The 15688-nt window shown below is 50.8% G+C and overlaps 7 protein-coding genes across 7 annotated transcripts; 3 read left to right on the top strand and 4 right to left on the bottom strand.

The window, feature by feature from the left end:
- Window positions 1-148: 148 nt before the first annotated feature.
- STEHIDRAFT_124953 (uncharacterized protein) lies at window positions 149-968 on the bottom strand. The gene is made up of 4 exons (XM_007309132.1): window positions 928-968; window positions 445-866; window positions 250-322; window positions 149-186 (listed from the first exon to the last, which is right to left on the bottom strand). Exons 2-3 carry the CDS (start codon window positions 630-632, stop codon window positions 316-318), a joined length of 195 nt encoding a protein of 64 aa, XP_007309194.1. The 5' UTR covers window positions 633-866; window positions 928-968; the 3' UTR covers window positions 149-186; window positions 250-315.
- On the top strand, window positions 957-2023 carry STEHIDRAFT_114814 (uncharacterized protein; the record flags this gene model as incomplete). Its single annotated transcript, XM_007309133.1, has 8 exons — window positions 957-1018; window positions 1076-1110; window positions 1166-1334; window positions 1390-1451; window positions 1503-1603; window positions 1665-1774; window positions 1826-1827; window positions 1911-2023. The coding sequence occupies 8 exons, from the start codon at window positions 957-959 to the stop codon at window positions 2021-2023; spliced, it is 654 nt and encodes a 217-aa protein (XP_007309195.1).
- A 956-nt stretch (window positions 2024-2979) lies between these two features.
- Window positions 2980-3854, top strand: STEHIDRAFT_66624 (uncharacterized protein; the record flags this gene model as incomplete). The annotated part of the gene is made up of 2 exons (XM_007309116.1): window positions 2980-3041; window positions 3101-3854. 2 exons carry the CDS (start codon window positions 2980-2982, stop codon window positions 3852-3854), a joined length of 816 nt encoding a protein of 271 aa, XP_007309178.1.
- A 1003-nt stretch (window positions 3855-4857) lies between these two features.
- STEHIDRAFT_114816 (uncharacterized protein) lies at window positions 4858-5679 on the top strand (the record flags this gene model as incomplete). Its single annotated transcript, XM_007309134.1, has 3 exons — window positions 4858-5148; window positions 5229-5417; window positions 5509-5679. The coding sequence occupies 3 exons, from the start codon at window positions 4858-4860 to the stop codon at window positions 5677-5679; spliced, it is 651 nt and encodes a 216-aa protein (XP_007309196.1).
- Window positions 5680-5969: 290 nt separating this feature from the next.
- Window positions 5970-9380, bottom strand: STEHIDRAFT_103737 (cyclohydrolase). Its single transcript, XM_007309135.1, has 9 exons — window positions 9153-9380; window positions 8820-9033; window positions 7777-8365; window positions 7562-7683; window positions 7369-7431; window positions 7001-7154; window positions 6636-6806; window positions 6435-6493; window positions 5970-6336 (listed from the first exon to the last, which is right to left on the bottom strand). Exons 1-9 carry the CDS (start codon window positions 9252-9254, stop codon window positions 6200-6202), a joined length of 1611 nt encoding a protein of 536 aa, XP_007309197.1. The 5' UTR covers window positions 9255-9380; the 3' UTR covers window positions 5970-6199.
- Window positions 9381-10907: 1527 nt separating this feature from the next.
- On the bottom strand, window positions 10908-11883 carry STEHIDRAFT_161544 (concanavalin A-like lectin/glucanase; the record flags this gene model as incomplete). Its single annotated transcript, XM_007309136.1, has 3 exons — window positions 10908-11344; window positions 11448-11640; window positions 11704-11883. The coding sequence occupies 3 exons, from the start codon at window positions 11881-11883 to the stop codon at window positions 10908-10910; spliced, it is 810 nt and encodes a 269-aa protein (XP_007309198.1).
- Window positions 11884-12595: 712 nt separating this feature from the next.
- STEHIDRAFT_85636 (Di-copper centre-containing protein) lies at window positions 12596-15078 on the bottom strand (the record flags this gene model as incomplete). The annotated part of the gene is made up of 9 exons (XM_007309137.1): window positions 12596-12727; window positions 12792-12952; window positions 13058-13629; window positions 13719-13871; window positions 13945-13988; window positions 14052-14204; window positions 14285-14619; window positions 14689-14897; window positions 14967-15078. 8 exons carry the CDS (start codon window positions 15076-15078, stop codon window positions 12794-12796), a joined length of 1737 nt encoding a protein of 578 aa, XP_007309199.1. The 3' UTR covers window positions 12596-12727; window positions 12792-12793.
- Window positions 15079-15688: the final 610 nt, after the last annotated feature.

A 15688-nucleotide genomic window follows, 5' to 3' on the forward strand; every position in this document is an offset into this window, starting at 1 on the left:
GAGTCTGAACCCGAGCCTTTAAATTTCCTTTTTGGCGCGTGCTGACGACACGTGGCCGCTGTTCTGCTTGCCCTTCCACTTCTATCTTTCCTCGTTTCTTTTGGCTGCCAGAGCGTAGGTATCTCACCTTTCAGACTTACTGTGATTGCTGCTCTCGCTGTGAGACTAGTGCTCTAAGCAAATGATGTGAGGATCGATGCCGCTCCCCTTGACTCGGATGGTTTCGTTGAATCGCTCACTGGCGGGCAGGCTCTAGTTAATCTCGAGGAGGCCTGCTCGCTTCCAATATTTACGGTCATATGCACTTCTTGATACTCACCAGGTGAGCCAAATTCAGAGGCCTATGTGATCTTTGTACTGTGACATAAAGTAGTGCACCGCCCACAACCCGACATAAGTAGTCGCACCGATCTCTCTCGCTGACTCGTCCCATGACGTTGCTAGCTTTTGCAAGCGTCCGCGTCTGACACAATACCGTTGGACGAGGACTCTGCTTCCAACTCATTTGGCGACCTTTCCCACACCAGATTTATCGTACATGACACAGCATTAGGGTCATTGACTTTGCGTGCACTCAGAGTATCGCGATTCGCGAAAGCCGGGTATTCTGTGTAAGAAGAGTCTGATTTCATGCATATCTATTGATGGTCATCAATGTGTGGGAGACTGTCCACAAGCTGGGCACTGATGGATGTCTTTGCCGCAAAAGTTACTCTGCTGTGCTAGACTCGTACCTTTCGATATCGGCCGCCTTGTACAGGTTCTTGTCGCCAGCATTATCACGGCTATCAAGATAATTTGGACATTGCTACACTCGTGGGGCTTCGAAAAACGATGTGCCTCATTGGGTTCTCCAGTCTGGCTGAGTGAGTGTGGCAGGCTGCTTTCTCATGCTGCGAATAATGTTTAAAAGACGTCCACATGCAGTCACCATACTTTCTGCAAACACATTCAAGATGCCTTCCCCTTCCCCTATACGCTCTTCTCTACAGCGAGTCATCCCTGATGATAACCTCTGGTAGGTCACCCAGCAATACCCATCCCAGCTGATTTCTACTGAACCATTCTTTGCCAGGGTACTAGCGAACTACACCAGTTTATCTGGTGCCGGTAAGCCCGCAGGTTGGGGGTTGTCGCTTGCGTTTTCGCTCATTCCTATTATCAGTCATGTGGTTGCTCGACTTCCTGCAAACCTTTCCCCTCGAGATGGACGTAGTCTGGTCAAGACCACTGACAAGCATATCCATTATTTTCATCGTCAACCGATATCTTTTCCTCTTCTACGAAGTCACACAACTGGTCTTTCAGATGCCCGGAAGAGGCCCAGACTCTAGGTGCAGGCAGCACTAACCAGGCCACTACATAACGTAGCTAATGTGTATCATCTAGCTGTGGCACATTATTCTACCTCAGCGTTCTGGCCCAAATGGGAACAGTAGCTCTTACAAGCGGTGCGCGGACACCTCTATATCCTCGATTCATGTCTTATTTTCCCTGTCTAGTTCTACTTGTGATCCGAGTGATTTCCATCTATCGCCGGCGCGTTATGATTATCTTCGTGTCGATGACGCTGGTGTTGATGAGGCTGATTATCAGTCTGATCGTACGTGATTTACCCTCACCACTTGAACTATGATGGGGATCTTACACCGCTACGGCCGCAGGAAAACATCACCACAGGCGGCAGCTCCACTCAGACTGGACAATACAAACTATTTTCCCGCTGCCAGCTTCGCATATCCGTGCACACTTCGGACGCCGCTCTATACGATCAGTAAGTCGTCTCAATATACCGGCTTATTTATACTCAATGGCTACCTTGTAGGCGTAAGTCGTTATGATCCATTCCTAAGCTTCGGTCCACGCATTGATGGACACAGTTCAAACTGTTACACCATTTTTGACTCTAGCCTTCGATCTATTCGTCTTTGTGTTGACTCTCCACAAAACATATCGTCACGGACAAGAGATGCGAAGATTTGGCCAAACGAGTATCGCCGACATACTTCTCAGAGACGGTTAGCGACGTTCTGTTATTGCATAAAATTCCTTTCCATCTAACGCGTTAACAAAAGGGGTCTTATACTTTCTGTATGTTATCTTTCACAGGAGGTGCCAACTGGAACTGACTTTCGGGCCCGCCCTTATTATAGAGCCGTCACACTCGTAGGCGTCTCTGTGGCTGTGTCTCAAATCGTAAGATTGTTTGTCTGCGCTTATCATCGTCTCCATCCAGAGCTGAAAATCCCTCCAGATCTCCTTCTCAAACAATACCGTGGTGCGTACTTACCTGAATTCGTTTCTCAATACAGACTAACGAGACTTTCCAGTTGTCTGCGGGAAACTCTGCTTTCAGCAGTATCTCGAGACCATATTTTAATGCGTGAGTAGATCAGTCGTTCTATCGCATCTATCTCACACGATGTTGGCAGCCTGCCGAATTTGCTGGTCAACCGACTCTTCCTGAATCTGCGAACTTTCCACGGCGATGCTCAACTACACTCCATACGAGTAACAGGAGTAGTTTCGGATCTCAGTGAGATTACACCGCAGATGTTCGAAAGTTTCGGGGCCCCAACAGATACAACTACGAGTCATACGGACATACGTTCTCATAGCGGCGTTGCTGATGCAGACGAAACATAGGCACTGCGGTGACGACGCGGCGAATGTTGACCCGAAGTGAGCCTGTTGTGGCTTGTCGTGTACGCTACTCGGAACGTGGTGGTATTTATGCGACACGGCAACGAATCGCCTACCGGGGCAGGGCGGCGAGGCAGCGCATGTACATATCTGGGAATTTACAAGAGTTAACAGCATCACGGTGTCCCGGGTTCTGATACTTAGAGTCAACGGACTTCCTCGTTAAGGTCTGGCGATGACTGTGCGAGCGCTTGATGACACCGCTCGCAAAGCCACTCTCATATATATAAGGCGCCACTGACCTTCTCATAGATCTGTCAAGCCCACTGTGCAACTATGGTTCAGACTATCGTCCTGTACGACATTCCCGGTACGAGTCCGAACACCTGGAAAGCACGGTAAGCACAATCATATGTGATGCTTCTGCGTCCTCAACCTGCGACCGTTGTCTGTACAGTTTTTCCTTGAATATGAAGGGCCTTATCTACGAGACAAAATGGATCGAATACCCAGACATCGCGCCCCTCTGCCATCAACTGGAACTCGACACCGCCTCTCCAATGCACACCGATATTCATGACGGCAAACCGCACTACACCCTTCCCATCATGCACGATCCTTCGACCCATACGACCGTCGCCGACTCGTTCAAGATAGCACAATATCTTGACCGCACTTACCCCCCGTCATCTTCACCATCGTCGACCAAGAACATTCAACTGCTCCCAAAGGGCACGATCGCGTTACAGTTGGCGTTTCTTCAATATTTCACGGAGAAGGTGACCATGCCGATGTTCCCGATTCTTGCTTTGCCCACGAAACTTTCGCTCCCGCCGCGCAGTCAAGAATATTATCGTGCAACTAGGGAGCAAATGTTCGGGATGAGGATAGAGGATATCGCACCAGAGGGTAGTCCCCAGAGGTCGGAGTATTGGAGACTGGCACTGGAAGGGTTGAATCAGATTCATGAGTGGACGAAGCTGAACGACGGGATTAGCGATCAAGATCCAGGGAAATGGCAGTACGTGATGGGGGCGAAGCCGGGGTTTTCCGACGTTATGATGGCCGCTCAACTTCACTGGGTGAGAAGGTTGTTTGGACGTGAGTCGAAGGAGTGGAAGGATGTGATGTGTGTCAGTGGAGGCAGGTGGGCATGGTTGATGGAAGAGTTCGCAGAGTGGGATCGCGTGGATGAAAATGAGTCGGAGTGAGCGTGATAGGCTTGCATTGTATAGGATATCGTAAGCCTTGCTCACTTCACTGCCCGATATCCTCCTCGACTAACTTTATTGCTTCCTTGAAAGTCTGTAGAGTTTATTAATCAACCATTTCATTACCAACCCACCCGCCTTCAGAAGAGAAGTCCTTATCTTTTTCCCAGAACATAGATGTCGAAAATCACCCTACATACACGACCATAGAAGCAATTCCATTGAATGGTTTGGAGTCATGGCTGTATGTTGTCTGTGCTCCTTCAGAACTTGCCGAATGTTTGTGAGTATTTCAACATCTAGGGTCGATTGTGCATATACGGTTCGTACATCCTTTCCATGCTGATACTATTCTACATGGATATCTTCGAAGGCTAGTCCAGAGCACTAATTTCAGTCAGCATCGCGACGCCACCACCACCCAGCTATTCAATCGAACGCCGGCCGGCAGGTGACTTACAGTTATCACGAGTCTGCGCCGTAACGTATACATGATTCGAGTACGATGAAGGTCCCAAACGTTTCAGCAACTTACAACGACCTTTTTCTGGACGATGCTCTAGAGCTTCAGGGCTCGTCCGGACGATCAGACTCCCATAGTCGCCGCCTCTGGCCCATGCTTGCCCTCCACACTGACGCGCTCTTGTGTTGTGAATGGCTTGGGAGGCCAAATGGACTGTTTCTGTTAGTCCGTTTAGTACGAGCTGAGTAATCTGAAATCAGTTTTTGCATGATTTCGTTTCTATTTCTCTTTCCCCTGCTCCGAGACGATCAGCGACAACCCCGATGGGAATGCTTGACCCGGGCATATCTTATTGTCTCAACGACGTACAGCCGACTGTTGAAACAGTTGTACCTAGGTTTCGAGTTGAATGCTGTGGCGTAGGCTAGGGTATATATCCCAAAGAGGTCTTCTCTGAGCTGACAGTGACTTGCCAATACTAGGCGTGAGTACACTAATGACCGACCGAGACTTTCTTGGACTCATGGAAGCATATAAAGCATGCAGATCATGAACGCAGATCATGTCGCTCAAGGTCTTCCCCACTCCACTGACATCCTATTTTTGTCCTTCTGTCATTGGAATACTATGCTATATCTCTCGTTAACTCTTACATTGCTAGGGCTACCCTTCGCAGTCTTCACCTCCCCCACTATCTCGCGCCGCCAAACCGCATGCAGTAATGACACCACACTGCCTGAATTATTACTCACCGCGACCGAGATCTCTACCGGGTCATCCCAACCCCTCGTCGTCGACTTCACTTCCGTAGATGACACATTCTTGCTCGTTGTAAGTCCATCCTACAATCCATCTCCTCCTCCTACTATGACCACCTTTGGCTAACTTACGCCGCATGAAATACGTCCCAGACAACCGCCACCGCAACAGGCATAATCGCGAACACCAACTTCACCCTGACCGAAACCCTGCTCATCGCCGGCGGCTTCCCGACCGCTCAATTCGGGACAGAAGCCATCTCCGGCCTTCCCATCACGTTTGAGTTTCTTTCGCTCGGTGGGGGTGTGCAGCCTAGGCCCGTTGGGGAGTATTGCTCTACGGTACGCATTGTCACTTCCCTCTGCATTATAAGTACATGCCCAATCATGGTGTATTACGCTGACTACGTATGTCTCTTTCTTGTGTATATAGTCCGAAACTCCAGCCCTCCTGGGCATCGACACCGACGCGACCGATTTCTCATTGTGCAGTAACCCGACGAGCGGGTTGGATCTGATTGTGTGGCAGGCTGCGGCGGGGGCGAGTTTGTACGATTTTAGTACTTGTGTAGCTGTTGATCTTACTATCTCGCTGGTGGGGTGATTTTGTGTGGTTGTATGACGGCACAATGAACGGAAACGTACTGTACAAATCGAGTCTTTGTTTGTACTCGAAACTTATCCTCCTATTTTTTTGGGCAGTCGTATGTTCAGGGGCAAGAAGCCCTCGGAGCTCTCCGGGAATCTTTCGTTCTAGTGCCACTCGAATACAACAGTCGCCACACGCTTAAGAACACCTCAAACGGCGGTAGTCTACTCTCCTTTACAGACCTTTACAGTGACGACAGTCGCCCTGACCCACGCCAAATTCAAGCGACAACACCACGTCGAGGAGCAAAAACACAGTTTGATAACACACATTTTCTAGAGTATAGTACTCGACAACAATCAGTTCAACACTTATATCCCCAAGACCAAAAAAAGAGTTCCAACAAGAGACAGCCATCATCAAACCATCGCCACATTTTCACCACCCACTTCCAGCCCAACACACACAAAACCCTCGCAAAATCCACAGCCCCGTTCGTCCAGTGAGGGGTAAGTAGCCCGAAAAACGAGAACATCTAATGCTCCGTCTCCTCCCAAGTCCTCCCCACCGTCTTGATCAGATCAGCCTCCGTGAGCTGTTTCCCGCTCGTGAAATAGCCCGCGGCGATCTTCGCGTCGATCTCGACGCGGGAGTCCTTGGGGATGAGGTGGGCTGTGGGTGGCGCGTAAGCGAACCGGATAACGATGGCGGAAAAGGGGAAAGAGAGAGGGAGGAACAGAGGGAAAGGAAAGAGAGGAAAGGAAACGTACCAGGCAAATCATACCGCTTCAGAATCGGGATCCCACTACCCACAATCGCGTCGTATTTCCTGTATAACACATCGCACAAGAAACACACATTAGCACATCACTCTCTTCTCCTTTCATCACATTCTCCCGCTCTTCTCTTTCTTCCCCCTCTCCCACGACGGCGCAAGGAAAAAAGAAAATGGATGAAAGAAAAAGACGTACATATCACTCATGCTAACCATATTATCGATCTTCCTTATCCCCATCCAATGCAACACATCCGGCATGAGCGCCTGGAACCGCATATCTTTCACGCCCGCGATGAGCTCCGTCGCGCGGAAATATTTGTCTGCGGAGTCGCCGTCGCGTTTGCGGAGGTTGTAGACGAGGTACCTAGGGTGAAGTGGGGGGAGGGGGTGGAGGGTCAGCATTGATTGTGATGGGATGGGATGGTGGTATAGAGAATTCTTTTAAAAAGAACATGCAAGAAAAACGAGGGCGAGGTGCGAAGTACCACAGAACGGAACAGAACCGAATACGAAATCCGAAAATGACATCGCAAAACGAAATAGAATAAATATACGCACTTCGTAACCTCACCCAGCGCCCTCCCCTCCTTCCTGAAATAAACAACCACACCAACACCTCCCCTCTGTGCCGTCCTGATACACTCCTCGATTGCGAAAGTGAGGTAAGGCTTGCAGGTACAGATGTCGGAGCCGAAGACGTCTGAGCCGTTGCCTGTTGGTGTGGACGGTGTCAGCCGTTCGGGAGATTGATATGAGCGGTGTCAGCCGGTCGGAGGATGTGAGGGAGGGAGACGGTGGGAAGATTGATATGAACGGTGTCAGCCGTTCGGGAGATTGATATGAACGGAATGAGATGGCGCGAGATGGTGTGAACGGAATGAGATGGTGCGAGACGTGAGGAGGGTAGAACGAAGGAGGGGACGTACACTCGTCGTGCACACGGAGCGTCAGCTCTTTGCTTTCGTCGTACATGTATTGCGCAGGTCCGACTGGATAAGTGAGAACGAAGAGTACAAGTCAGTCACATGTCGTAGCAATGCAATGCAATGCGATAGCGAAAGGTTATGGCGAGCCGTGATTCGTAACGATGAAGAGAATAAAGGAGAAAGAGTTACGCACAGATGTATACGGTCATGCCGCCGATTGGTGGCAGGAACACCTTGATATCCGGACGGGTGATGAGCTCGGGATACATTCCTCCCGTGTCTTCGAACAGCGCACGACGAAGAAGCGACTCCGAACTATTCAAACACGCCCAAACAACCAAATCAGCAACCATACCTCCCAACCCACCAAAAACGCTATAATGCAAAAAAAGAAAGCAGCAGACTCACATCCCAAACCTCTCCGCCACCCCAGGCAACCACCAAACCGGCTCCACCGCCGCCTTACTAACCCTAATCTCCACCCCCGGATCCTCCTCCAAATTCTCGGTCCCATCCGGATTCCTCACCGGCTCACTCTTAAGCACAATATTCCCATCGATCGGAATCTCTCCCTTTCTCGCACTATCGTCGATCTCACTCATCTTAATATGCGCCTTCGTGACCGCAATACTAGGCCTCACATCCAATCCCATTCCACCTTGCTCTTTGTTATCCGACTCGCGCTTGAAGACTTGAGGTGTGAGATGGCCCCAGGGATCGAAGGAGACGATCTTGGAGGGGTCGGACCAGGAGGGTTGAGGGGGGATGTCGACGGGGGGTTCGGTTTTACTGTAGTCTGGTTTGTGGGTCGGGATGAGAGTGCCCATGGCGATGGCGAGAGCACGGTAGATGGAGTAAGAGCCGGAGTGGGCGCCGATTGCGTTGCGGGATTTGAAGGAGGAGGGGAGACGGGAGGGGATGATGGGGCCGCGGATGGACGGGTCGGAGGAACCCCATTGGAGAGGGTGGGGATGCATCCCGTGTTGGTCGGGGTAGGCTGGAGGTGAGGGGAATGATTTGTGGTTAGTGTGATGGAAAGGGATGTGGCATAGAGGATGAGTGCGCCACACGGCGAAGTTATGAAGAATGAGATAGGGGCTAATGTGGCGTGTGAGGGGTTCCTCGCGCCAAGCTACAGGTGACAACCTAACGTTGTGTACTTACAAGGTCGCAAACCTTATAGTTAAATGGCAGAATGCGACGGCAAGCGGGTGCTGCTTATACCTGGTCACAACAATAGTTCGACGTGAAACGTGGGTGACGTCGTTGTCCATGAATAGACACCATGTATGGATGCGAATAAAAAGTAGAAATCCTCGAGGTAGGGTATAGGGTTTGTAGCCCTTATTCCTCGTGTCGGACTACACCGACAGCACACCCCACGCCGATCGATACGTATCCAATCCAAAAGCAATCTGCCGATCAAGGAAACAAACGAACGCAAGACTCACTAGTCAGCATGACCCTTCCAGGGTACAACAACTTCTCCCTCTGCTTATCCGTCAGCACGCCGTTCGATTCAGCCGCAGCTAGCTCGTTCATCTTGGGAATAGTCGGGATAGACACGGTGCTCGACGGAGGGCTGGAGAACGCATCCGCCGGGAGAGGAACGGGACCAGCGGAGGGCTTTACGGGAGGGGAGGCTGGGTTGCTGAGGCCATCGAGCTGATTGCGTCATAAGCCATGTCAGTATGCACGTTCAGAGGTGAGACCGTGCGTGGATGAGGACGATATGATAGGACAAGGCTGTATAGTGTGGTATAGGGGAAGGAGTGGCGACGAACCTTAGCCTGCAAGGCCTGGTGAGAGACCTGCAACGACTGAAGCTGCGATAATATCTGGGTGAGCAGCGCATTGTCGACGAGGATCTTTTCGGGTGCAGACATGATATATGTTTATGTCGTCGCAATAGACGAGAGGAGGGGAAAGGAGAAGAGAGAAAGGGGAACCTGAGCCGGCCAGGACGGCGTACTTGTACTCTCGAGAAACGCGGAGGACGCGGGGTCGGAGGGTCGGACCTCCTATTCCGGGAACACAACACGCTGATAACGCACGGCGCTCTTCCGCCTGCCGAAGGCGCGCCCATCGGCGGCAAGATCGCGGCACTGTGCCGTATCGCCGTCGGTGCGGCGAAAGATTGGCGACTACAAATCCATTTCCTCCTACTTCACACTCGAGACTCGCGGACGGTGCTGAGGGGCCTCGTCTGTCGACGCTATCTGTGTTGTCGACCAACGGATGTCTGCTTTTCTGACAGATGATTGTACCTATCGTTCGAGACTAGCTCTACTTTTCTGACTCGAACTAGAGTGCCTTCCGCGGACCTCTTTGGACGGCAAACGTTTGTGAACTTCGACAAGTATTCCTGGCCGTGGATTGCAGGATGCTTCTTTTACTGTGTCTACGCTGGCGGTTTCATTGACGAACCACACTCGAGATGAGAACCTGCTCATCGACGCGGAGATAAAGTAAATGCTCTTCGGTCGTGCAGTCGTACGTCTTCGACGAACCTGGTGACCCGTATAAACGACCTGGAGGCGACTCTATTACTTACTCGCCCTCGATCCCAAGAGTGGTAACTTACATACGGAGGAAGGGTACATCCTCTGGACACAAGACTGGCTGCGATCTGTTAGTCGTCCGGGCTTTGTGGCGCATGCTCGTCGCTGCACTACACTAGGTCAGCTTAATGTTCTCCGTCCAATGGAGAGAAAACACTCCCGCCCCGCTCCGATGACGGAGATGAGTAACCTTTTCTCGTTCTATGTGCACAATTCATCCTGTTGGTGAGTACGGCGCGCGGTGTATGTGTTTTTCGTCAGGTTTGACACCGGAGAAGGATAACACGTTATGGGCAACGGCGTACTAAACGCCGCCAGTTCTGGACAAGTGGCCTACCAAGCCAAGTTTGAGGCCTTTCGACTACTTATCGGATTAGCAGAGATGGTCCTCTTGTCGAAAGGGATTTTCTCTCGATAAATCAGAATCTCGACTTCCCTCCGAAGAAATTGGCCACTGTCCATTTCTGACGACGTCTAAGCCGTTTGCTCTATACGATATTGCCTTCCTTCTTGGGTTCGCTGACTTGTCTGCGCTATTTCCACCAAGAAAGCTCAATATCTATTTTATCACTGAAGAGAGTTTTGTACGCATGGTTTCTGTGCTGGGAACGAGCCAGAGATATGGACTGGACACTCGAGGCATGGGTATGATGGACAGCGACACTCGGAAGAGCATAAAGCACAAGGGACCTCGGTGAGTGGCCTGTAAGGTTTCTATAACTATCACAATAACCGCAGATCCATGCGTCTATCAATCGTAAGGCAATGACTAGGGACCAAAGATGAATCGATGAACACACATAAGGCCGAGTATTTTATATTATATCCGCGTGCTCGATATCAGAGATAGGTTGAAGCAGAAGATGGTCATATGCCAAGAATCTGAGGATCACTCGCCCATTAAAGCTTGTCGTATCGCACGATATCATCGGTAAACCAACACACGACACTATACATCTCCCCGCTCGCTCACTCTTCCTACTCCTCATCATGATATCCGTCATAAACCACACTCACAGACCTCTCCGTCATCTCAACCTTCGTCAATATCTCATCTCCCCTCTTCTGCAGCACAATCCCCGCCCCATCCGCCCCCACACTCCCCTCCTCCCCTCCCTCCATCACAATAGTATTCACCCTCACCGCCTCAAACGTCACATTCCCATAATCCACATACACGACCTCCGGCCCCAGATCATCATTATAATCACTCACGCTCCATTCCGCATCAGTCTGACACAGCTCGTACGTCGAGCTGACGTCTTGTGTCACCGTGCTGTGCGTATTCAAGTTTTTGACGGTTATGGTGCCGGAGGTGCTGTTGGTTAGGGTTATGTTGAGGTAAACGGTGTCGCCTGCGCTGAAGGAGATGGAGTTCAATATGGTGTAATTGGCGGGGTTCCATTGGTACCAGGCTAATCGAACATGGACACGATGATCGAGTTGAGTGGCAGCGAAAGAAGGGTCAGAAAGCGATATGGGAGGGGATGTAGGGTGAGTGTCAACAATCATACATACCATCATACGCGGCTACCTGACTGTCTCCAATCAAGGTTGCGTTAATGTCCATCCCGACCTGGAGTGACCCTTGACATGGGTCTCCACCAAGCGCGACGTATGGAGAGGCAGTGTAAGTTGTATTGGGCGCGCTGTTATTCGGTGATAGAGACGGTACGGGGAGGACCAAGGTCGCCGCGACCGAGGTGTATTTCTAAAAGAGTAAGAAAGTCAGGGCACAATATCCATATCACAGGGTTGCAGAAAGGACCCATACCGTGCCAGAATCCGCAGATATGACAGCACCGCTCCATCTCGGGTTCGTGCTCACGTCAGGACGAAGTTGGGAGCGCGGAGAGGTTACTACGTCGATGTTAGCGGCTTCGGAGGTCGTACTCGGGATGCTCAGAGTTCTGAGGAACGATATGAGCTGGGAGATGAGGGTGAGAGAAAACATGATGATTCAGAGGGGGGAAGACGTCGTAGTCGATGGGACGTCCTGGATGGGTGTCGATCGTACGTTTGTGCGACAATTGCAAGGGTTCATAATATACAGGACACCACCTAACTTTCACTTGTCCTCGGAGCTCTGCATGCAAAGAACATGACGTGCATACCGATCTCGACATTGCATACCCCGCATCAAACGCACGCCACCAATTAAATTAAACTCAGTGTTTAGCGGTGACGTTCAGACGTTGAGCCTGCAATGTATGGCAAGAGCATGGACTGCTTAGATTGAACTTGGGGTTACCGTCATTGAGTCTTATGCCTTGCATGTTGGTTCAGTAGGTGGATGCGATTTAGATGCAGGCCCCTGATCGGCTGGTTCGTTGAACATACGGTTACCCTCGTCATATACGATTGACAGTGACCACTGGCGGGGAATCTGCAGACAATCGCCACCTGACTTGTGGGATGTGAGAAAACGAAATTAATGGCGAAACTGTGACCGTGCATGCACGCCACATATCGACGAACCAACGAGGACTCTGCAACTTCAATTCGTAACCACAATACATGCGATCAACGAGTCATGCGCGGTCCATGCCTCTGCAATATGATATCGCCCAGAAGCATCATTGATTTACAAAACATAACGGAGCGCGAAACGGCACCAAGAAATCACGACGAGGCTCATGAGATTAAGAACGGGAAGCGTAAGACGTGGGATATCGGATGACGGGGTTTCTGAGGATTCAGTAACTGCAGATATTGATCGGCAAAGCGAGACGAAATAAGGGAATGCGCCATATCGTACACGGGCAAGGCCTTCATTGCGAGCTGACTGGACTGGGATGCTGCGAAACCATCATAGGTCAGACCTGGCGTCGTCATACGACTCAAAATGTATTTCCGACCCACCTTTAGTTCGCTCCTCCGGGTTGACCAGACGTAATTTCAGGGTGCCAACGCACTGTACCCCTCTGAGGAAAGTCCATTCCGGGTTGAAGGATGAGTGGTGTCGCGGAAACCGTCACCTGGAGCGAAGGGATAGTCGCTACGTCCACCGTTGTGCCATCAACCTACAACACGATTATCGTTAGTATCCTTCTGTGGTGAACATCTACACACCAGCCGACAAGAAAAGAGTATATAAAAGCCAGTAGTCTTCGAACTGGAGAACCCACCTTCTGCACTCGCCACGTCAAGTTCTCCTGCAACCAAGGCTTCACAACATCCGGGTGCAAACCCTCCAAATTCGGCGCCAGCCTCGCGATCGCGCGATTCAAATGCACGAACCCTTCGATAACCAGCTCATCCTCGCGCTGGTTCCTACAGTTAGCGCACTGTTCCGCGGAGGAATTGACGAACGCGTCAACGGCGCCTGCGAATGTCTCGCAGCCACCACTCTGCCACGACATCGGGTCATGGTGAACACCGCCCAGGAAAAGCAGGACAGAGAATGAGGCTCCGACGGCGTATTGCTTGACGTTGACGCGGGCGGTCCAGTCGTAGTAGCCGCCGTTCTCCGGGTCGGTAACGTTGGTGGAGAGCGACCGGATGGTGAGATTTTGGTCTGAATTTCCGTAGAGTTTGTCCGTGATCGCGGAGATGGCGTCTTTCACGGCGTTGGGATTAGCGAGGTCGAGATTGTCGTATTCGGGATATGAATAGTTGAGGACATTGGTACTCTGGGTGTTGGCTGAAACCCAGTAGTTCGAAACGGCTCCACTACTGGTCTGGATGAGCGGGGTGAGCTCTGGAGAGCATACACGATGATTGAGATATCGCGAGTCAGAACCGCTTTCGAAATACAGGATCAAAAAAAAAGGGACAATAATGACGAACCGGTTTTGTCGTTAACGACGGTGTTGGGAGGAATGGTTATGCTTCCTTCCTGATCACGGCCCTCTGTGACCCAGACTCCGGGGTGACGGGAGGACCAAAGCTGCAGCAAGCGATCGACATTCGCATGGTGAAGCCAGAAAATGGGATCGAACCCTACGTCAGAGCATGATGATGTTCGCGTCAAGTAACAGATGAGAATTCCGATGCTGAGGCAAACAGGACTTACCAGCTACAGCCGTGTCGCCCATATGGCCCGCACCGCCAACTAGACTGTAGGAGTATGTCTTTAGATTTTGGTAGAAAGAGCGAAGAACACAAGGCCTGGGAACTCACTTATGAATTCTGTCGTGAATGGCCTCAAGACTGTTGCCAGTGGTACTATCATCTCCGCTGTTGCTGTGGTGGCTGAAGGACTCCCACTTATCCACGTAGGTAAGCGTGTAATGGACCCTCTCCTTGATGTTCTCGTGGTCCGCTTTCAAGAACCTATGTTTCTCAACCGAAGAAAAGCATGCATCAGAGAGATCGTTCAAAAGAAAGAGAATAGGCAAGGAGGAAACACCAACGTAATGAGCTCGTCGACATCGCTCTTTGCGTTCGGTGAGTTGACAGGCTTTGGGTGGCGTAACGTCGTGCGCCACGTCGCGAAAGGTTTCTCGAAGCTAGGATCGACGGGGTGGAATGTATATTGCAAGAAAGAGTTCGGAAAGTTGACCTTCTTCCCGTTCGAGTCCGGCGTTATGATAGCGACCTGCTGTTGACGGATGACCTCATCAGGCGGAACTGCCTGCGACGCCCAGTCCCAGTAAGGGACACGGAATTGAGTGGCCTCAGCGATCCATCGGTCTTTGTCGACGGTGTATAGTTTCGCTATCTCGAGTGCATGACTCTGGAGTTCTTGCTGGTAACAATAAATGATTATGAGTGAACTTGTTCAATAGTAGAGTGACTCAAAATCGGTGGTACGAACCTCGAAGAGCGAAACATATGGCCTATGCCAGGTGGGGAAGAGTACGGAGCCGTGAGTGCAATAACCTTTGAACCCCCCGTCGTCTGCGACATCTTTACCGACACCGACACCTTTACCCTCGCCACTCCACCTGATATAAGGCTGCCCATGAATGCCTCCGATCTGGAAGAACGATACAGAATCGTCCTGGTTCATCACCGCCATCCTAGCTGTGCCACCAATGGAAGATAACGAGTGAGCTCGAAGGAACGATACGTCGTAGCTGTATACAACATTACCTAGCGCCTGTATGTACAGAGAGAACTGCCACTGATTCTTCACAAAATCATGGACATTGACGCGGTTGGCGACTCCACCCTGAGGGCCGCCTGTGATAACAACGGTGGACATGGCTAGATTTAATGGATTTGTTCTGTACGAGTTGATCGTATAGGACGGGGACGAGGGCGAAGACGGCGACACCTTTTATAAGGTTCCAGCATTTGAATAAGTAGCTCCATTAGAATATGCTCTCCGCTCTGATGGCGATGGTACGACTCGTGGGCAGGTCATGTCACAACAGCATCGGCTTGCGATGTATGAGGAAGGTAATGGACGATACCTTTATGGAATGGAGTACCATGCCAAGAGAACGCCGTCAAACGAATATGAGAACGCTAGACAGCCCGCAATAGATTCATACCACCGCTGAGTTCGATCCGGTATGCATCAAAACACGGGACGACGGGTAGATCGTATGTAAGACGGACCTTGGACTCATAGCGCTCGCTAATGGAGTCACGATGCCGCTCCATGCCAGCTCAAGGGTTTAATATCGCCGTAGAGCTCTATCAAGTGGCGAATGTACTCCCTGGAAATTATCCTAATGAATAACGCGAGCATACGAGGCGGCTATAGTTGACGTGGCTTCATACTTGTGTCGCAAGTATAACATTTAAAGGTTAGGACCCCAAAGTATGACATTACACTTGATAGACCTGTCGGAAGTCGGACACCAAGT

Source organism: Stereum hirsutum, assembly GCF_000264905.1.
Source record: "Stereum hirsutum FP-91666 SS1 unplaced genomic scaffold STEHIscaffold_17, whole genome shotgun sequence".
Classification (NCBI taxonomy): Eukaryota; Fungi; Basidiomycota; class Agaricomycetes; order Russulales; family Stereaceae; genus Stereum; species Stereum hirsutum.

Coding starts and splice junctions, on each gene's coding strand:
- STEHIDRAFT_124953 (XM_007309132.1), bottom strand. CDS start 632: ATGAAATCAGACTCTTCTTACACAGAATACCCGGCTTTCGCGAATCGC.
- STEHIDRAFT_103737 (XM_007309135.1), bottom strand. CDS start 9,254: ATGTCTGCACCCGAAAAGATCCTCGTCGACAATGCGCTGCTCACCCAG. Junction 6,494..6,635: donor ATGGTTAGCATGAGTGATAT/GTACGTCTTTTT, acceptor TGTGTTATACAG/GAAATACGACGCGATTGTGG. Junction 6,337..6,434: donor GAAGCGGTATGATTTGCCTG/GTACGTTTCCTT, acceptor CGCCACCCACAG/CCCACCTCATCCCCAAGGAC.